Source organism: Telmatherina bonti, assembly GCF_933228915.1.
Source record: "Telmatherina bonti genome assembly, chromosome: 4".
Lineage (NCBI taxonomy): Eukaryota > Metazoa > Chordata > Actinopteri > Atheriniformes > Telmatherinidae > Telmatherina > Telmatherina bonti.
This window is the reverse complement of record NC_136622.1, coordinates 37,508,957-37,532,050: the sequence shown is the minus strand read 5'-3', so window position 1 is coordinate 37,532,050 and position 23,094 is coordinate 37,508,957. Positions and strand designations below refer to the sequence as shown.

General features: G+C 43.7%; 2 protein-coding genes across 3 annotated transcripts in view; one reads left to right on the top strand and one right to left on the bottom strand.

Moving 5' to 3' along the window:
* LOC306755305 (ephrin type-B receptor 2-like) overlaps window positions 1–4,544 on the bottom strand; it is a gene marked incomplete at both ends in the record, with an annotated part of 83,007 nt that extends 78,463 nt beyond the window's left edge. The window contains one exon of one of the 2 annotated variants that reach the window (XM_079239637.1): window positions 4,472–4,544. In XM_079239637.1, coding sequence (XP_079095763.1) covers window positions 4,472–4,544 — 73 coding nt within the window. The remainder of the gene's footprint in view (window positions 1–4,471) is intronic. The other variant, XM_079239638.1, reaches the window with a different exon arrangement.
* Window positions 4,545–13,970: 9,426 nt separating this feature from the next.
* On the top strand, window positions 13,971–21,994 carry LOC306755306 (putative beta-lactamase-like 1; the record flags this gene model as incomplete). The annotated part of the gene is made up of 5 exons (XM_079239639.1): window positions 13,971–14,076; window positions 16,198–16,450; window positions 16,526–16,746; window positions 20,176–20,281; window positions 21,016–21,994. 5 exons carry the CDS (start codon window positions 13,971–13,973, stop codon window positions 21,992–21,994), a joined length of 1,665 nt encoding a protein of 554 aa, XP_079095765.1.
* Between the last annotated feature and the right edge of the window lie 1,100 nt (window positions 21,995–23,094).

The following is a 23,094-nucleotide window of genomic DNA, read 5'->3' as shown; positions in this document are numbered from 1 at the left end:
CTCGTCACGTGGTCTGACGAGTCCACATGGACCCTGTTCCAGTAGGACCCTGTTCCAGACTCGTCATGTGGTCTGACGAGTCCACATGGACCCTGTTCCAGACTCGTCGTGTGGTCTGACGCGTCCACATGGACCCTGTTCCAGTAGGACCCTGTTCCAGACTCGTCACGTGGTCTGACGAGTCCACATGGACCCTGTTCCAGTAGGACCCTGTTCCAGACTCGTCATGTGGTCTGACGAGTCCACAGGGACCCTGTTCCAGACTCGTCGTGTGGTCTGACGCGTCCACATGGACCCTGTTCCAGACTCGTCATGTGGTCTGACAAGTCCACATGGACCCTGTTCCAGTAGGATCCTGTTCCAGACTCGTCATGTGGTCTGACGAGTCCACATGTACCCTGTTCCAGACTCGTCACGTGGTCTGACGAGTCCACATGGACCCTGTTCCAGACTCGTCACGTGGTCTGACGAGTCCACATGGACCCTGTTCCAGAGTGATGGAGCATCAGGAGAAGAGAGACAGATGAAGTGATGAAGACATCATGTCTCGTGTTACTGGACCAGACTGTGGGGGAAGTCTGTGATCTGGGGTTGCTGTAGGTTATCTGGTCTAGGTTCAGGTCGACGTTTAGGTTTAGTTTCAGTTCTGGGTCCAGGATCAGCAGACTACAAGAACATCCTGAATGAGCAGGTTTTTCCATCTTCCTCCAGGATTCATGGGGGTCAGGTTGTGACAGACTGGTTCAGGGAACAGGAGACTTCATTTCTACTGGTTAGTACCGTTCAAACAGGACACGACATGTTAGCTTCTGCTGGTTAGTACCGTTCAAACAGGACACGACATGTTAGCTTCTGCTGGTTAGTACCGTTCAAACAGGACACGACATGTTAGCTTCTGCTGGTTAGTACCGTTCAAACAGGACACGACGTGTTAGCTTCTGCTGGTTAGTACCGTTCAAACAGGACACGACATGTTAGCTTCTGCTGGTTAGTACCGTTCAAACAGGACACGACGTGTTAGCTTCTGCTGGTTAGTACCGTTCAAACAGGACACGACATGTTAGCTTCTGCTGGTTAGTACCGTTCAAACAGGACACGACGTGTTAGCTTCTGCTGGTTAGTACCGTTCAAACAGGACACGACGTGTTAGCTTCTGCTGGTTAGTACCGTTCAAACAGGACACGACATGTTAGCTTCTGCTGGTTAGTACCGTTCAAACAGGACACGACATGTTAGCTTCTGCTGGTTAGTACCGTTCAAACAGGACACGACGTGTTAGCTTCTGCTGGTTAGTACCGTTCAAACAGGACAAGACATGTTAGCTTCTACTGGTTAGTACCGTTCAAACAGGACACGACATGTTAGCTTCTGCTGGTTAGTACCGTTCAAGCAGGACACGACATGTTAGCTTCTGCTGGTTAGTACCGTTCAAACAGGACAAGACATGTTAGCTTCTGCTGGTTAGTACCGTTCAAACAGGACAAGACATGTTAGCTTCTGCTGGTTAGTACCGTTCAAACAGAACACGACATGTTAGCTTCTGCTGGTTAGTACCATTCAAGCAGGACAAGACATGTTAACTTCTGCTGGTTAGTACCGTTCAAACAGGACACGACATGTTAGCTTCTGCTGGTTAGTACCGTTCAAGCAGGACAAGACATATTAGATTCTACTGGTTAGTACCGTTCAAACAGGACAAGACATGTTAGCTTCTGCTGGTTAGTACCGTTCTAACAGAACACGACATGTTAGCTTCTGCTGGTTAGTACCGTTCAAGCAGGACAAGACATGTTAGCTTCTGCTGGTTAGTACCGTTCAAACAGGACAAGACATGTTAGCTTCTACTGGTTAGTACCGTTCAAACAGGACAAGACATGTTAGCTTCTGCTGGTTAGTACCGTTCAAACAGGATAAGACATGTTAGCTTCTACTGGTTAGTACCGTTCAAGCAGGACAAGACATGTTAGCTTCTGCTGGTTAGCACCGTTCAAACAGGACAAGACATGTTAGCTTCTGCTGGTTAGTACCGTTCAAACAGGACAAGACATGTTAGCTTCTACTGGTTAGTACCGTTCAAACAGGACACGACATGTTAGCTTCTGCTGGTTAGTACCGTTCAAACAGGACAAGACATGTTAGCTTCTACTGGTTAGTACCGTTCAAACAGGACACGACATGTTAGCTTCTACTGGTTAGTACCGTTCAAACAGGACACGACATGTTAGCTTCTGCTGGTTAGTACCGTTCAAGCAGGACAAGACATGTTAGCTTCTGCTGGTTAGTATTCAGTTAATTCATGCTCGCCTACTTGCTGCAGCTAAAGGAGTAGCCATTAGGGTATTAATGCTAACACATTAGCTGATATTTTATGTACTAAGTATCAGGACAACATGGAGCAGTTTGTGTAACACTGTTTTATTGTAACATTTACATCATACCGAGTTCAATAAAATACTTCATGCTACTACTATTTACATATTAAAATGATAAGATGTAAGCCATGTCAGAGTTGATCAAATTATTATAGTGTAATGGTAGGAAAGGCCAATTTACCTATTTAGAATATCATCTTGGTCATAATATAGGCCAGCCCTGAATTTACTACATTGCTTTTGATTAAAAAAAAGGTGTAAATATTTCTACTATGACCCACTGTGGGCTGCCAGGCCTGGATATATTGTCCTGTTTAAAAACATTGAAATGCATTTCATGGACTGCCGTGTTTTATACTGACTGCTGACTTTCTTAACCTAAACTGATGTAGGTGTTGGGTTTAGGTATAGATATAGGTTGATAACCTTAAATAATAAATGTTTTATTAATTAATGTTTACTGCAGCAAAATGTATTAAAAATAAAAACACTGAATGTGTAGTCTTCAGCTCAAGGGACTAGTCTAGTCTTTGCATTGTCATTAAATTTATAAAAGCATAAGCTGTTTTTTTTTTTATTTGTCTTTTTATTTGATTCAATGCTGCTAGTTTAAATAAAACTAAGGTTTTGAGGATGTATGTTGCATCTGTAATTATTTATGCATTTGATTAGAAGTTATTGAAATTAAATTATGTTACATTAGCAGTGTGCATTTTTAAATTACTCTTAAATTATTCTGCTATACTAACTTAATCAAATTCAAGTGGATTTTGCAAAAGAATTTGAGTTATTACAGTGTAAAATGATACATTATTACAACTTATTAAAGAGTTAGCGCAAGTAAGGATTATAAGTTATAACTATGTAGATTTTTAAATTAGTACAACTTGTGGAACAGTTACCAGAAGTAAAGATGAAAAGTTATTACAATATAAAATTAGAATTTAGTGGAACTTACAATGTAAAAAATTGTAATTTAGAGTTGAGCAAACTCAAAAGCAAAACTTCAAATATCTAGTTTAGCTGTTCAACTTAAAATTTTAGCGCAGTTTGTTGCCTTGAAATTTTAAGTTCACCCAACTTTTTCTTTTTTACAGTGTACAGGACTGTGTCTGATGACATCAGCTACATGTCACTGTCTGGTTTAAACTGGTCAGAATGGGAGTAAAGCCAGTAATGGTCCACTGTGGATCTGGTCTGTTCTGTCGTCCAGGTGAAGGTTCAGAAAGCTGACCCCGGTCGGCTCCTCGCCAGGTTAAACCACACCTGTCCAGTTTTACCTTCAGTCAGGTCCATCAGCAGAGAGCAGAGTCTGGACTGGACAGCTCACCAGTCCACCACACACACACACACACACACACACACACCAGCAGCACCAGTTAACCCAGCATGCGTGTTCCAGGAAGCATCGGTGCAGATGCACCACGACTCCGAGCAGCTCGGCAGGATGCAACCGAACAGCGTCCGAACGTCAGCGTGTGTGTGTGTGTGTGTGTGTGTGTGTGTGTGTGTGTGTGTGTGTGTGTGGGACGGGGGTCCAGATGATTTGCATCAGTTTGGAACATTTTGGATCCCTGATCAGATCACATGTCTGCAGCAGGAATCATCTGAACATTTCTGACTCATTTAATCCAAAAAACACAAAAATATTCGTTCAAATATAAAAAAAAAAAAAAATTAAAGTTTTTTTTCTTTGTGGATGAAGAGAAAATAAATAAATTCTCTCTGTACAGCCTGGACTGATTTCATTTAACCAGACTGACTGGTGGTACATAATAAGATTAAGAAAAAGAAGAAAATATTAATAATAACGATTATATATTAAAATATAATAATAATAATTAAATATTAATAATGATAGTAACCATAAATTTATATTAATATTAATAATAATCTGTAAAGTTCATTTGAAAGTGTGAAAGTGTTATAAACATTTTCTCATTTCTAAATCTTGAATAAAAATCTGCTCATAACATAAAATCGGTCCAGAATTTTTTCTTTTTTTTTTTTTTTTTTTGGCTGTTGTTTCCGCTGCGCGCGCCACTGCGCGGACCCACGAGACTGACCCGTTCGGATCCGGATCCGCGGAGTCCTCTTACCTTCAGCGGCCCACACCAACGGCAGCATCCACAGCAAACAGAGAATATCCATAATCAGAGGGATTCCAGACATGTGAGCGTGAAAAGGCGTCTCGCGCAGCGGACTGTGGGTTCATGGAGAGCCGCGCATCATCCTCATCCTCCTCATCCTCACCCCGATCAGCGGCGGAGGGAGAATGGTTGTGGAGCTGCAGCTCGGGCCAGTTTGGGCGAAACCAAATGGAGGGGGGGGGGGATGAGACGCAGAAAGAGACAAGTCCCGTCCCCCCCCCCCCTCACGCGCCTGTGACCAGACCCCGGTGTGGGAAAAGCGCGTGCAGATCACGCTGCAGGTCACTTGGTGAACCTGCGTGGGTCTGATCCTGATTTAAGAGTTTTTCAGGCTTTTTTCTCTGGAATGTTTTTACTTTTATTCAGGTTCCGCAAACCTTCAACGTGCGGGAACGTGCGGGTCCGCGTGCTGACGTCACGAAATTTCATCCAGAAAAGTAGTTTAATTTGTTCATTTCAAGTTAACCAGTTTAACAACTTTTCTTTAGGTACTTTTACCAGGTGGCACCGTGCGCGAAACATTGACTTTGGATAGAAACTTTTCTGCTTCTGTTTACTCGTGTTATAAATTATTCATTTCATTTTTAAATTATTAGTTTTTATTCCAAACTTTTCTTTTACTATTTCCCCATTTTTCCCATTTTTATCCCGTTTCAGGTGTTAACCTGTTGATCACCCCCCCCCCCCCCCCCCCCCCGCCCACCACCACCACACACACACACACACACACACACACACAAAACACACCCCACCACCCTCCCACAAGCAAACTGTGCTGCATTAGATTAACCTGCTGTTAGCATGTAGCATGCTAACAGGATAATCTACGGATGACCAATTATATAACTTAAAATCTACAAGAGCTCACCTGGAGTCACATCCTCTGTAAACATCTGGATCTGATGGACCTGATTATGGTCCTGATACTGGATCCGATAATAGACCTGATGATGAACTTTGTGATGGACCAGATGATGGACCTGATGGACCAGATGATGGACCTGATGGACCAAATGATGGACCTGATAATAGACCTGATGATGAACCTGATGATGGACCTGATGGACCTGATGGACCAGATGATGGACCAGATGATGGACCTGATGGACCAGATGATGGACCTGATGGACCAAATGATGGACCTGATAATAGACCTGATGATGAACCTGATGATGGACCTGATGGACCTGATGGACCAGATGATGGACCAGATGATGGACCAGATGATGGACCAGATGATGGACCTGATGGACCAGATGATGGACCTGATGGACCAGATGATGGACCTGATGGACCAAATGATGGACCTGATAATAGACCTGATGATGAACCTGATGGACCTGATGGACCAGATGATGGACCTGATGGACCAAATGATGGACCTGATGGACCAGATGATGGACCAGATGATGGACCTGATGGACCAGATGATGGACCTGATGGACCAGATGATGGACCTGATGGACCAGATGATGGACCTGATGGACCTGATGGACCAGATGATGGACCTGATGGACCAGATGATGGACCAGATGATGGACCTGATGGACCAGATGATGGACCAGATGATGGACCTAATGGACCAGATGATGGACCAGATGATGGACCTGATGGACCAGATGATGGACCTGATGATGCTTAATCATCTTCATCAGCTTGTGCAGCATTCTTCTTTGGACAATCAGCTCCAGAGTTACTCCAAGCACAGAAGCAGCTTTCTGGATCAGTTTGTTGATTCTCTTCAAGTCTCTGGTTCTGATGCTACTACCCCAGCAGATGCTGCAAAGCTGACTGCACTCTCCACAACAGACTTATAGAAGATATGCAACATCTTGGTGCAGACGTTAAACCATCTCAGCTTCCTTAAGAAGTACAGTCTGCTCTGACCTTTCTTGTAGATGTAGTCAGTGTTGCATTTCCAGTCCAGTTTGTTGTCCAGCTGAACTCCAAGATACTTGTATTCCTCCACCACCTCCACCTCCTCTCCCAGGATGGAAACAGCGCTTTGTTCATTCTTCTTCCTCCTGAAGTCAACAATCATCTCTTTTGTTTTGCTGCTATTTAATATGAGATGATTGTCACCGCACCATTTAACAAACTGACTGACCAGTTCTCTGTACTCTGCTTCTTGTCCATCCCTGATACACCCCACAACTGCAGAGTCATCAGAGTATTTCTGCAGATGACAGGACTCAGAGTTGTACTGGAAGTCTGAGATGTACAGAGTGAAGAGGAATGGCCAGAGTACAGTTCCTTGTGGTGCACCAGTGCTGCTGACCTCCATCTCAGACACACAACCTTTCAGTCTCACAAACTGGGGTCTGTTTGTGAGGTAGTCATAGATCCAGGTGGTTGTGGAGGTATCCACCTGGAATTTATGGAGCTTCTCACATAACAAAGCAGGCTGAATGGTATTAAAAGCACTGAGAAATGAAAGAACATGACCCTCAGAGTGCTGCCTGAATGGTCCAGATGAGAGTGTGCTCTCTGGAGCAGGTATATGATGGCATCTTCAACCCCAAGTCCATTACCATATGCAAACTGGAATGGGTCCTGAAAGGTGTTTACTTGCTTGTTGAGGTGAGCCAGTAAGAGTCTCTCCAGGACTTTCATGATGTGAGATGTCAGGGCAACTGGTCTGTAGTCACTTGGTTCAGCTGGTTGTGTTTTTTTAGGCACTGGAACAAGGCAGGAGGTTTTCCACAGCACTGGGACTCTATTTTGTCTCAGACTGGTATTGAAAAGGTGCTGGAGAATCGGACATAGTTGTTCTGAGCAGGTCTTGAGAACTCTGGGACTGACACCATCTGGACCTGCAGCCTTGTTCTGGTTCAGTTTCTCAAGTTGCTTCTTAACCTGATTGCAGGAGACAAACAAGGTGGAGGTCTCAGGATGTCCTGATGTGGAGGGAGATGAAGCTGTGTTCTGGTCCATGACTGAGCTGCAGGGTGACAGACTGGAGGCGTGACAGGAAAGCAGTGGGCTTATGGAGGGTGTGTGGTCTGTTGGGCTGGAGGTAGGGGGTGAACTGAACCTGTTGAAGAATATGTTCAGCTCATTAGCTCTGTCCAGACCTCCATCAGGCTGGTCCCCCTTTAACTTGAAGCCGGTGATCTTCTTCATTCCAGACCACACATCCCTCAGGTTATTCTGCTGGAGCTGACTTTCTAACTTCTTCCTGTAGTTCTCCTTGCACTTCTTAGTTTGGGTTTTAAGTTGTTTTGTGTTGCCCTCAATAACTCCCTGTCTCCATCCCTGAAGGCTTTCTTTTTGATGTTCAGCAGCTTTTTCAGGTCACTGGTGATCCAGGGTTTGTTATTGGGGAAGCACCTCACTGTTCTTGTTGGGACGATGCTGTCCACACAGAAGTTTATGTAATCTGTCACACACTCAGTCATGGCGTTGATGTCGTCTCCATGAGGTTCACAGAGGACGTTCCAGTCTGTAGCCTCAAAGCCTCCTCTAAGAGCATCTTTAGCTTCAGCAGACCAGATTTTGATAGTCTTTGTGATGACTGGTTGCTGCTGAACGATGGGCTTGTAGGTGGAGGTGAGAAGAACCAGATTATGGTCAGATCTTCCTAAAGGAGGCAGGGCAGAACAACTGCATCCATTATTCATATTTGCATAAAATAAGTCCAACATCTTATTTCCTCTGGTGGAGCAGCTGGCAAACTGCTGGAATGTTGGAAGAGTTGCAGAGAGGGAGACGTTGTTGAAGTCTCCGGAGATCGCCATGAATGAGTTTGGATGCTGTGTTTGTAGCCGAGCAACGACGGAGCTGATGACATCACAGGCTGTGTCTGGTGCGGTACCAGGTATTATATAAACCGCTACCAGAATAACACAGGTAAACTCTCTGGGTAAATAATATGGGCCGAAGCTCACAGCTAACAGTTCCATGTCCCTTGTGCATATCTTCTCCTTGACAGTAACATGTCCAGGATGACACCAACGCTGGTTAACCAGCACTGCAATTCCACCACACTTTAGCTTTCCGCTGTGTTGTCTACTGCTGTCTGCACGGACCGTTTTAAAGCCCGGTACAGAAACATTACAGTCAGGGATGTGTTCATGCAGCCATGTCTCGGTGAAACACATAATACTGCACTCTCTGTATTCTTTCTGAGACCTTGTTAGCATCTCGAGCTCGTCCGTTTTGTTAGCTAGTGATCTCACATTACCCATGACAACGGTCGGGAGAAATGGTTTAAATCTCCATCACTTTAACGCTTTTGTTAAAAAAGGTCAAATTTTAAGTTTTCAGAATTTACAAGAGAACTACAACTTAGATCACAAAGACTTCTACATGTACCTTCAGGTTAGAGATTTCTATCAGAAGGTAATTAAACCGGACCTCCCGGGTGAAACAAATAAACTTACGGAAATCCTCGATAATGGATATAAGAACAAAGGGGAAAAGGTGTTATCCAAATTGTATCAGGCATTGGTTTCCAATAGGAAGAACTCAACTCTTTATATAAGAGATAAATGGGAAAAAGAATTATCGGTAGAAATGAGTGATGAAGTATGGTATGATTTATGTGAAACTCAACTGACTACAACTAGTTCCAGAAATTGGAAAATATTTTGTTGGAAAAATATTGTACGATTTTTCATTACACCAAAGATCAAAAAGGCTTCATTATCGACACATCAGCCTTGCTGGAGGTTGTGTGGCGAACAGGATGTGGAACATGCACATATTTTTTGGCAGTGCACAAAAATAACACAGTTCTGGAATAATATTTGGGAGGAGTTGGGAAAAATACTTGGATACAAATTACCCATGTCATATTCAACTCTGTATTTTGGATATTTATCAGGAAAACAAATACCATGTAAAGACAAATATTTGATAAAAATATTGCTAGCAGCATCTAAAAAAGCTATCACAAGGAAATGGTGCAAAGAAGAGCCCCCAACAGTAAAAAATTGGAGAGACATTGTAGAAGAAATTCACAACATGGAGAGACTTACATATATCTTGAGACTTCAACAACATGAATATGAAGATCGATGGGAAAAGTGGACAATGTATATTATGTCAACCAACACTGATTTGTAACTTTTTCTTTTGTTTGTTTTGTTTTGTTTTGGTGTTGTAAAATGTGCAAAACGTTACAATAAAATTTAAGTGAAAAAACTTTCTCCTCTGTCTCACTCCCGCTCTGCATCCTCTTCTCTTTCTTTTCAACTCCATCGGGATTTGATGTGTTGTTTCGCTGATAATCCTGATTTGGGAGAGGTTAATTAGTTGATTGTAAACAAGTCTTTCATTGCCATGGAGACTCATCATAACAAGTGTTGAGAGAGCCAAAAATATGCACAAAAATCTCCCTTGCAGCTTAAATTTGTGTTTTTAAATTTAAACCTTAAATTTGTTTATTTGAATTAATGGAGAATAACAAAGTAAAAATGCAGCCACAGAATGAGAAAAACTTTTCGATGTGGAAAAAGAAGCAGGAAAATTTTTTAGTAATAACACCCAGCAGCAGAATGGGAAGGTACCCCACAAGGCACCACTGCTCGATACCACTTGTTACTACAGTGATGACTTCCATGCTTTCATAAAAACTGACAAACTTCATAAATGAGGAAAATTAAGAAGTTTTTTAGTGGACCTGGTTCGCTGCTGTGATGAAGAACCAAGATGCCCAAGATCAGGTTGTGTTACAGTTTTCATGGCAGGAGAACTATTTTCGTTCCTGCACTGAAAATTCAAAGCAGTTATCTACAGATTGCTTTGCATGAAGGTAAAGTATTGGTATCAGTGTCAATGTATTTATTTACTTAGTATTGGTCCGATATCGACTCTCATCTTACTAAATGTTTGTGGGAATTTAACTTGGTTGGTTCAATAATCGACTGAAAAAGACAAAAGGCCGAAGATTTTCAGAAACTAGACATCCTGTCCAGCTTTTATCCTGTTTCAGACTCACTTTGCTGCAAATTCAACCATTTTACACGACAGTACAGTGGAAGTAAAGAGACGAGCTGTCGACGTGGATTTATCAGACCAGCCGACGTCCCTGGGATCCCAGTCCGTTTTACAAGCAAAACCTGCTCGCAGACATCAGATCCCTCTCTGCAGCTTACATATGAAAGCCCAACGACAACGTTGTTTCATTACATAAAACTGGAGGAAAGGCCGAGGAGGATGAGGAGGATGAGGAGCGAGGAAGCAACACTGACATTAGAGCAAGGATGAAAGAGAGAGAGGCTCTGTGAGGAAATAGAGCAGAAGAATATGGGCTTGACAAAAAGGAATCCAGCCTGCCTCCAGATGAGTGAGGGTTGCAAAACAACAGATTAGAGGAGCCCAGGGCTTGTTCCCATGGAAACCTTTGCCCAGGGAGACGGCAACGAGAAAGCGGCAGATTGTAGGTCAGACGCGCCATCAGTGATCCAATCAGACGTAATCTGTCCTGACTTGTAGGTCATAGATTCAGCAGTAGAGCTGGTGCCTCTGCGGCGGCTTTCCCTGCTGGGCTTTCAGCTCCCACTGGACGAGCAGGGCGGCGTTACCATGACGACTGCTGGACAGCCGCATCGGCCAGGTGTAACGCAACAATTCAATTAAAACAAAAAAAAAAAAGTTGATTAACCCACTCTGCAAGGGCCTTCATCATCATCGTCATCATCATCATCATCCTCCATGAGGATTCATTAGAAGAAAACTGTAAATAAAATAAAACACAACAAACATTGAGGAGTCTTGCTCCTGTTTTTGCTTCGCCGTCGTCTGTCATCGTTAAAGCAAGAATCCATCTGGATTTTACGTAACAGACTTACGTAACGTGTGTTTATGTGCTGGTAGGAAGTCGCCATGACGCCGCACACACTCATGGCGACACACTCAGAGAACAACCTCAGTTTATTCTGACAATCACAGGAAAAAAAGGTCTCTCCAGACCGGACGGCCAGTATCACCAGTATCACCAGTAGCACTGATATCACCAGTATCACCAGTATCACTGGTATCACCAGTATCATCGCCAGTATCACCAGTAGCACTGGTATCACCAGTATCACTGGTATCACCAGTATCACCAGTAGCACTGGTATCACCAGTATCACTGGTATCACCAGTATCACCAGTATCATCGCCAGTATCACTGGTATCACCAGTATCACCCGTATCACCAGTATCACTGGTATCACCAGTATCATCGCCAGTATCACCAGTAGCACTGGTATCACCAGTATCACCAGTATCATCGCCAGTATCACCAGTAGCACTGGTATCACCAGTATCACCAGTAGCACTGGTATCACCAGTATCACCAGTAGCACTGGTATCACAGTATCACCAGTATCACCAGTAGCACTGGTATCACCAGTATCACCAGTAGCACTGGTATCACCAGTATCACCCGTATCACCAGTATCACTGGTATCACCAGTATCATCGCCAGTATCACCAGTAGCACTGGTATCACCAGTATCATCGCCAGTATCACCAGTATCACTGGTATCACCAGTATCACCAGTAGCACTGGTATCACCAGTATCACCAGTATCACCAGTATCACTGGTATCACCAGTAGCACTGGTATCACCAGTATCACCCGTATCACCAGTATCACTGGTATCACCAGTATCATCACCAGTATCACCAGCATGACCAATAGCACCTGTATCATCGCCAGTATAACCTACATGAGTAGGTGATATGTTGATGCTATGAGTCATTATGAATGTCTTTGGGAGGTTAAAATATGAATGAAAACACAGGAAGCGTCGCAGCTTTCAGAACTCGTTCGTTCCAAACCAGAAAACTGAAAAAGTAGAAAAATAAAAACAAATTTAGATCTTATTATTCTAGGTAAATAAATAAATCTTCATTCAGATGAAAATTCAGCTTCATGCTGTCACAAGAGGGCGCTGTGTGTCTAAATATCACATAAACCAGTCTGTTCTATTTCATCATATTCTATTCTATTCCATCCTACAGTCATTTGACACTTCTCTCCAAAGCGACGTGGAACAACATCAGGACATGGTTGATAAGTGCTGGTCAGGCTGCTGCGAGTCCAGCTGGACGTATAGCTGGAAATATTTGTAAACACGTGATCCTGTTAATAAAGACAAAATAATAAGATGAGTTTGTCAAATAAATAATAAATATGATACCTGATTTATGATGCATGGCAGACAGATCTGTACCACTGGGGGGCAGCAGAGATCTGAGGTGTAATTTTTACCATTATTATTATTGATTATTTATTCCACTTTATCATTCAGTCTTATGATCATATTCAGGGTTCAGAAATCAATTTTAATCCTGTGAACATGTAAAAGGTGCATGTGAATGTTTTCAGTCAACACATGGTCAAACTTAACCTCTTCTATCACGCAATTACTCAAAAATAACTGTATTTATTTACTGTAACTGTATTTAAAAATGTATTTACAATGAAGTAATAATGGTGAATAAATTAAAAAATGAATAAAACTGAACATTTTAAAGCAACTTTCTGTCATACTTTTTCATTTATGATAATAAAGTTTGAAACTGACCAAATAAAATTCATGAAAATATTTTTTTAAAAATGTATTAAGTTAATTCATTTATTAATTGCAAAGATATTATTTAGTTTTCATAATAAATATAAGAACATAAAACAGCATTTTATATTTATAACCAACTAAAATGTCAACAAATGAATATTTCCAGAAATTTTTCTTTTGGTTTCTTGTGACATTTTATCAACTGATCAGCAACACAAACATCCAATCAGCCAATCAGCAGCCAGTCTGTGAAAGCATTACTGAAAAAGGATGCTTGATTTATTTTTCACAAAATGTGACAATTATCTCCATGTCAGTAGTTATATAATTTTTTTTCTACTGTCTTTTGGATTTTTTTATATAAAAATGCATTAAAAAGTTTTTGGTTTTATATTTTTCGTTACTGTATTTAATTTAGAGAATCAGATAAAACCATCAAACTTTTCATCCAGGAAGGGATAAATCCAGTTTTCCACATTATAAACAGCAACTTGTAACAAGTTATTTTAATGTGCACACATGTACTTTACCACATGTGTGTGGTAATCCTGAGCTAAGTTCCCCTGGGGGATCGGAGCCACTGGCGCGGACAGCTCCTCTGCCTGCTCCTCGGCTTTCCTTCAGCCAGCGGATTATGACGCCACGGCGGTGGCGCTATCTGGAGGCAGACAGGATTAACTTCCTGCAGCTTGTGGCAGCTGACTGCTCAGAAGCAGCAGAGCTGACTTCAAGCAACCTGCAGACATCAGAGACCCTGAAACTGGATCAATACATCACAACGAGTAGCATCTGAGAGGCTTCTCTTCACTCATCTGGTAAGATAAGCAACCATGGTGATGTTTGGGAAGAAACTTCTCCGCTAAAAAAGAGCAACGACAGAAGAGAAGTCATGATAAGATGACAAACGTCCTTTTCTCCAGATCTTGCCGAGCAAGATGAAGGTGAAATGGACCTCGCTGGGTATGGTTGTCTTCCTCCTGCTCTCTGTGGTCATGACCTGCTGCTTCATATGGCAGTACAAGAAGACAAAGCTGAAAGCAGGTAAACTTCCCTCGACTCCCGTCATACAGAGACTTCTTCAAGATGCACATGCCCTCTGACCGGTGACTACCTTTCCTCCCTCAGCGCCGCTGCTGTAACTGCTTATTTACAGGAGGATTACACAAAGATGGAAATAGCAGAGGGATTAGCAGCAAGAGGGACAGAAAACTCCTGTTTGTTTATTTCAACAGCATGTTGATGTTTGTTTACTACAGTGGTTCCCAAACTGAGGGGCGGGCCCCCCAGGAGGGGCCCAGAGTTATCACAGGGGCAGCGCAGTAAGGCTAAGTTTTGGCACCGGATAACTTGTGAAAGTACTGATGTGAAACGATGAATTAACAAGAGAGATTTAAAGTAAAATAATTTGAAAAAAAGAGAAGAAAATGTATAAAGGAATATAATTTTCCCTGAGCTTGACTAAATCTACTAATAGTAATAATCAATGGTGGGTAATTAAGAGACCACAGTGTGCTGTGTGTAAATATTATCTGATACCAAACAAGTTCCAGCACCACTCTGAACCCTGAACACAGTGAAAAGCCTGTAAGTTTGGAATTTAACCAACTAAATCAGCACCGTCTCAGAAAACTCGGCTCATCCGAAAAAGTTTGCAGAGATTCCTGATTGAAATAGTTAACTAGTTAACTAGTTATTGGGGGGACTTTATTGTCATTGATATGAAAAGGAAACCCTGCACTAAACGTTTGGGAACCACTGGATTCATTTATTTAAAGCCCAATAATACAAATAACCCACATAAACACCATCTGATAACGGTGTGATGTGGATGGATGGATGGATGATATGATGGTTGGATGGATGGATGGATGATATGATGGTTGGATGGATGGATGGATGGATGATATGATGGATAGATTATGGATGATATGATGGATGGATGGATGATATGATGGTTGGATGGATGGATGGATGGATATGATGGATAGATTATGGATGATATGATGGATGGATGGATGATATGATGGTTGGATGGATGGATGGATGATATGATGGTTGGATGGATGATATGATGGATGGATGGATGGATGGATGGATGGATGATATGATGGTTGGATGGATGATATGATGGATGGATGGATGGATGGATGATATGATGGTTGGATGGATGATATGATGGATGGATGGATGGATGGATGATATGATGGTTGGATGGATGGATGGATGGATGGATGATATGATAGTTGGATGGATGATAGGATGGATGGATGGATGGATGGATGGATGATATGATGGTTGGATGGATGATATGATGGATGGATGGATGGATGGATGATATGATGGTTGGATGGATGGATGGATGGATGGATGGATGGATGGATGGATGATATGATGGATGGATGATATGATGGATGGATGGATGGATGATGGATGATATGATGGATGGATGGATGATATGATGGTTGGATGGATGATATGATGGTTGGATGGATGGATGGATGGATGGATGGATGGATGATATGATAGTTGGATGGATGATAGGATGGATGGATGATATGATGGATGGATGATATGATGGATGGATGGATGGATGATGGATGATATGATGGATGGATGGATGATATGATGGATGGATGGATGATGGATGGATGGATGGATGGATGGATGGAGGGTGAACCAACCCTGTGTGTGTGTGTTTGTGTGAGTGTATCACAAATCCCAGTGGTTGTGTGTAGCCTCTACAGAGCCTGTGTGATTGGTAAATCCAGGCCATGTCCACACAGAAAAGTAGAGGCGTTATGTTTCTGTCATCTGGATGTTTCATGATTCATCCTGATTTGAGAAGAAACGACAGAAACTGAGACTATTCTTCGCCGGGACTCATCCAGAACGCATCATTTCCATCCGCTGATGAAAGCCGGGGGTCAACAATGCAAAAACTGTTCGGCCCAAACGTGGCCCACTTCCTCATGTTCACTTCTTACTGACTCATTCCTCAGATGAGCCTTCAGGTAACGATGAGGCACAGCAGCATCCTAGCTCCGCCCACATCAGCACATCCCCCCCTCCGACAAAGGAGGTCTTCATACGTCTGTAGAGACCCGGGCAGCCAGATGTGTCCACATGTTTCACCCGATCCCTTCTCGTCTCCTCTCTTGTTAGCGCTTGTAAAGGAAGCAGAGCAGATGTGCCCTCGCCTCCCTGAGCCCGTCCCCCTCAAACATCCCATATCCTCCCTGAGGGTGGCCTTGCAAAAGGTCGATGTCCTGCTGAGGTCGAGCACCCACACCACCACGCTGCCCGCTATATCCGCCATCGCCGTTTTAAACGACTCTGTTCTGTGGAACGCGCACTTTGGCAAGAAGAACATAAGCGACCCCCTCTCGACTGCACCTGATGAGTACACGGTGTACAGGTAAGGCGGAACCAGGTGTGCAACCAGCACGAGTCAAAGCAGGACACGCTTCTAAAACAACTTCTGCCTTTTCAGGATTGCGAGTCTTTCCAAGATCTTCCCTACGCTGATGCTGTACAAACTGTGGGAGGACGGCGCCGTGAACTCTCTGGATGACCCTCTGGAGAAGTATTTGGACAACTTTACCATCAAAAACCCTCTGGGGAAGAGTGAGAGGCCAGCGTTGTCTTCGGGCCGGACCCCCAGCAGCCGCTTACCGGGACTCACTCTGCGTCGGCTCGCCAGCCAGCTGTCTGGTAACGAACTCTTATTACAGCATCGACACGTACAACTTGTTTAATCACACCTCAAAACGATCACCTGGTTTACTTCTACCTGAAATACACGGACAGGTCCACCTTCTAGTACTGGGTTGGACCCCTTCTCATCATGAGACCCCCTGTAGAAGGTCAGCATGAGATGCTCCAGTCCAGAACAAGTTAGCAGGAAGTAGCAATGTTAGCATGTAGCGTAGCAACATGGCGGGAGAAGCTCAGGATCCAAACCAAATGGTGACAGGTGAAGCAGCGTCGTCTCGTCACTGTGGGACAGAAACTCTGGCTGCCACAGCCTCACGTCGCTGGTCTGTGTGGAAACTTTCATGTGACTCTGCCTGAATCATGAAGGTCCTGCTAGTTCCCATGGCGATGAAGGGGGTTTTAATCGCATCCCCGCAGGATGCTGGAAGTGTGAAATGTGACCGATTTCCTGTCTGAGTGAAGCAGAGAGCAGATGGATGTTTTGCTTCTCTGGTAATCCCCCCGTTTCCTCCCAGAGCAGAAAGCTGATTAGCTCCTTACTGGAAACAGTGTGATTACATCTCAGCTCCGTGCTTCAGACCGGGTTAGCTCGGGTTCTGTAGCGGCTGCTTGACACGAATCGCATGTCGTTGTGCGACTCTGATCAACGCTTTGTGTGTTCTTCACACTCCTGCTTGTTCAAATCTCTCAGGAATGTTTCCACCACCGTGTTTAGCCTGTCACAGCAGGGATTAAAACAGGCTCCAACCCGCTACAAGAAGGCGGACCTGAAGATGTGGACGGCTGAACCAAACACGACATTAGAAAACACACTAACGCATACAGACTCGCATGTTACCAAAGACATAGGTAGTTTAAACAGATCATATGAAATCAGACGCCATGGCAACAAGATGTGCTCCAGCGTTTCTCGTCTACGTCACCAGAAAAGACACGGAGTCAAACCCAAACGTGGCGATCGAGTCTTGATGAAGCACATTCAGCGTATCGTCCATGTCTGCCGTTAACAGAGGAAGAAGAAGAAAGTCTGGTTCTGAATGAGGAAGGCCTCAGCGGTGATACCATGATCCGTAAGACGGGTCACGGCGATCAGCAGAGTTTAATCTGTAAATCTGTCACTGAAATAAACCCAACTGGGTTTGTGTTGAGTGACTGATACGGTCCGCTGATGGTGTCTCCGTGAGACAGACAGCTACGTCCCAAACAGGAGCATCAGTTCAGAAACTGCGTAACTCAGTAGAGAAAAACCTTATTTTTTATTATATTTTCATTTTTCTTTCTTTTTGTCACAAAAGTTTTCATGTTTGGGAATGGTTGAAGAAATTACACCTAAAGAGTTTTCTTATTGGCTGCGTTGATCAATCTGGAGTTTTGATTGGAGGAAAAGGTTTAAGTCCCACCCTCTGGAAACAGCATCCTTCCTGAGAAGGAAACGGAGATCAGACGACTAGTGCTGTGGGGTTGAGAAGGTAATCGAGCCAAAACGAGTGATTCGTCTAGTGAGAGCAGACCTTATGAAGTAAGAAGGACGATATGAATACAGGAGCGCCAGGAGCAGCCAGCGTTTGGCAGCGTCTTGGCTCGGTTTTTGGTGAACCCAAAAGTCGCTTGAACTGGAACTGTCCCTGACGAGGGGTTTGGCGAGCCGCCCTTGAGCCACTACGTAGAAGAGTAGCAGCAACTGCATCCCTTCTTCCAGAGTCTTCGTGTTCTTGTCCACCTGGTGCTAGGACAGATTTCACAACCAACCACTGACTCTGACTTGACATTTTGACTGACTGAAACTTGGATAGACTAACTGAAGGACTCCACCTGAACTCTGAGGATACGTCCTAAACCTGCAGGGGCGACTAAAAAAACTTAAAACGGACAAATACCAGGAGTTCCAGTTTTATACCTCAAAGACAACTATGGACATTTTGAACATGTACTGAAGTTTTCATAACTCATTTTGTTTTTCTCCTCTCAGTTCCAATGACACAAGGTTGGAACTGCAGGTCTAAACTATACCGTATCAACCTGTTCATTATTATCTTGGTTGAACTTTGTCATTGCCATTAAACCCAACTACAGTTGTTAAAAGTACCGTTTGATTCCAGTTCCTTTTGCATTTGCTGACAGTTTTTATTTTATTACTCATTTTCAACCCCTGCTATTGAGCCTAGAAACTCAACTGGTCCGAATTAGGTCTTGCTAACCTTAATCTGGGTTACAACACCTTTACTGACGCTTGTTCAGAGAACTGTTCCGGTAATCTGGACTGGATTCTATGTCTACTGGGAATGCCACACCAGAACACACTAACATGACCTGTGGGGTACCACAGGGATCTATTCCAGGCTTCTTCCGTTCAACATGCTCACAGTCAACTTGTCTGAAAAGAGCAATATAAATAAAGTTTGGTTTGGTCGGATTAGCACTTCTGGTGAATATGTTGGGATCAATATGGATCAATACAGCCGTGACAGCATCATGTCTTCAATGCAAAGCTGAAAAGCATCAGAATTAACATGAATCAGGAGGAAAAAGGTGGTTTTGCAGGATTCTGATGTGACAAGAGACACCGACATGCCAAAAATCAGGTTCTCTCATAGATAATCCTAATCTCAGATTTTTACAACAACAACCAGATTAATGGGTTTTCTGACACCCGATGATAAAACTTCTAAATGTATGGCGTGAAAACAGCCTGAAACGTCATAAAGAAGGAGGATAACTTGGTTTTCATGGATTTGTTTTATCGACATGCCCAAAATGAGCCTTTTCCCATCGGACGAAACCAAATTTTCATTTGTGCTGCAGTAATAATTCTGTTTATCGTGTATTAATCCCACAGATTAATCTCTTTGCATTATTGTTTTAAAAAGTATTGTTATCAATGATACTGGCCCTTAATAAACGTGGTATTACATATTAAATGTTGTAGTATCAGACATCTAGTATTTCTAACACTTGTGAGAACATTAAACGTTGTGCATCATTATGAATATTTCTGTCAGTTTGGGCAAATTTTTACTTATTACATTTAATGCATGAATCTATAATGGGCTGATTTAGCAATGAATAGTAAAATATAACCTGTTCATCTAAAAGCAGAATGGGATGTTAGATGACAATTAAAACTGGATTTAATGTGACTTAATTGGATTTTTTCCTCCAACAGTCACATCAAGCAACCAAACAACCATTTAAAGGATTCAAATCCTTAAAATTCTTTTAAGCTTTGGTAGTTTTTCATTCAATTTATGCAGAAAAAACAGATAAGACTTTAATTGGGGGGAACCACAGGTCAGGTGTGATTAGGAAACCATAAAGGCTAGCAACGGCCCTGTGAGCAGTTAGACGTGCATTGCCAGGAGCTTTTCCTGTCCAGTCCGAGCAACCAGTGCTTCCCAGTTTAACTGACCAGGGTCATTTCTCCTGCAGGACTACCCAGAAGGCTGCGCTCCAGTAATCTGCTGTGGGACGGAAACACACAGGCAGCCCTGAATCTGTTACGGGACGATGTGCTGGTGGCGGATCCAGGCACCAGGTACGATTCGGTTTCTGTATTCTGATTTTGGTTAAATCCCAACGTCACACGGACAGTCGCTGACTGAGGGCCGTTCCCAGCCAGCATGTCCACGTGGGGCCCATGAGGGTTCAGTGTGGGCTCTGAGGGTACTGCCTGGGTTTGAAAATTAGCTGGTCTGATGTAGTTTCAGTTCCATGGGCCCCTCAAGTTATGCACTTTTTCCAGATTCTGGAGTTCACGAGCATTTTAGTATTTCTAAACACTCCGGACTCTTAGGAACATTTGATTGCCGATAAAAGTCCTGTTTGTGTTGTTTTCTGCTGTTCTGTACACAAATAGATCATAATAAAATCTCAGGAAGCGAAAGTTTGTAGCCTCATAAAGCCCAATGTGACGGATCGGATACACCGTTTCTGAGGCATCACTTTACGGTAAAAACTCTCAATCGTGTTGAACAGAGTTCGATATGCGTCTTCTGCCCCCTGGTGGACTCCTTCTGCACTGCACTAATTCACATGGAAAACTGTAAAAATCCTAAATATTTTACTTTTTTTGTTGCACTTTCATGAAAGACCAAATAAAAAAAAGTGGAGAATTTTTCTAAAAATAACTTTTTGTAAATTACAAAGAATTTTATTTTAAAATAAACCACAGATGAAGGCGAATGAACGTGTTTTTCTTCATTTGTTTCCCAACGAGTCGCAGTTCTTGCAGCTCTTTAATGCACCACGTTTCACTTTCCCCCTCCTCAGGTGCCATTACAGCAACGTGGCTTTCTCCTTGCTCGCCCACATCTTGGCCCAGAAGGTGGCGGCTTCAGACTTTGAGACGTGGGTTTCTGACAACATTTTGGATCCTCTCAGGATGAAGAACACCGGGTTTAACTACACTGCAGCCGTCAGGAAGCAGATGGCCGTGGGCGTGTACCGCAACGGCAAGCCGGCGCCCGTGTACGACCTGGGCTGGTACCGGCCGGCGGGTCAGATGTACTCGTCGGCGGCCGACATGGCCAGACTCATGATGGCTCTTCTGGGAACATACAGCGTCAACCTGCTCCAGCAGGACACCCTGAAGACCATGCTGACCCCCGTTGTGAAGTGCCACAGTGGCTACTTTGCCAGCTCCACGGGGACTCCGTGGGAGATCAACGAGCAGCTCGGCTACGACGTGGTGAAGAAAGATGGCGACCTGGACGGGTTCGCAGCCACCCTCTCCTTGGTGCCACGACTCAAGCTGGGCCTGGTGATCTTGATGGCCGGGGCTCGGCCCAAGGGGAAGGACTTGGTGAGCCAGGCGTACGGCTACCTCATTCCTGCGCTGGAGAACGCTTTCAGGGAGGCGGGACAGCCCAGCAGACCGCCGCCAGACCCCGCGCCCTATGCAGGCTTTTACACCTACAGGAACATGACTTTCTACGAGATTCAGGCCGATTCAGACGGGGTTCTGGTCATGAAACAGTTTGGACCGCAGGTGGACACGAACGTGGCGTCCAAGTACCAAACTATTCAGCTGGACTACATTCAGGACAGGGTGTTCAGGGTGGTGTTTCAGAGCCCATACCCCTGCAGGATGAAGATCCACAGTGCCTCAGCCTCCCTGGAGGCACAGGACAAACAGCTCTTTAACTTTTACAGGTTCAACCAGAAAGGCGTGTCACCAGGGTTCGACTCTCCGGGACTCAACACCTACAGAGTGGTGAGGATACCTGGCAGACCCCTGTTCACCTCATGACCACCAGGACAGACTGCAGGAGGTCATGAATGCACCATGACCTGGACGTTGGCCCAGTTTCCACCGACGAGGGCAGGACGGTTGCGTTCCTACAGCCGAGGACGAGCCGGGTCGTGACAGGTGGATGCCTCGCGTGTGGAGGTGTGCCCCGAGCCGTCACCGCTGCTGGAAACGAGACCATGGAGGTCCTCAACTGGGACTCGAATCCAGATAATCCTTCTTCTTAACTTGCTTAGAAACCACAAAGCAGGTCCCTGTATGTTTGTAGAAACATGAAGAATAAAGCAGAGCAGGTGTTTGTTGGACAAACTGCAGCTCGTCTGCAGGTAAACGCTGAAACGAACCCGTTTACAGCAGCAGGAAAACGTGCATGTAAATAAATCCATGTAAGGCTGCTGAGAAATCTGACATGAACACTTCCATCCCTATTTCTATGTTTGGTGTTTCTAACATCACTGACATTAGTGGTGTACTGGTTTAAACTGGAGTAAAGTGGGTATATTCTCAATTTTTCGCCCTTTTTTTTTTTTTATAAAACAGAAGAAAGTAGCGAAAAAAAGCTGTTTCATAAAAGTAACATTTAAGACTACTCTATTTAGTTCACCCCAAAATTCCACCAGTATATCTGCTCATTGTCACATCATTTATGCTCTTCGGTTTCAGGAAGAGTTATGAAATGACTAAACCGATACTGGCTCACAGACTGGCGAGAGGCAGGCTCATAGACTTATAGACATATATCTTTATTATGTCTATGTTTAAGGTAAAGTTAACGCAGCTGATGGCTAACTGCACCAGTGCAGCATCTAACCTTATCTGAGCTGCTGGGGGACGTTGCTACATGTGTAGGAACGTTTGTCAGTGCAAAAGCAGCATCACAGGGAGCTTGGAAGTTTAGAAGTGGGTATATTCTATGCTGACAGTAAAAGAAGTGGGTATACTCTGTATACCTGCGTATACCTGGACTACACCACTGGCTGACATTAAAAGGCTCCTCTGACCTGAAACTTGTTGAACTAAAGAAGTAAAATACAATAAAAACAAGTTTAGTCAATAAATCATAGTAACAAGCCACAGATTATTTATTCAGCACTTTTCGC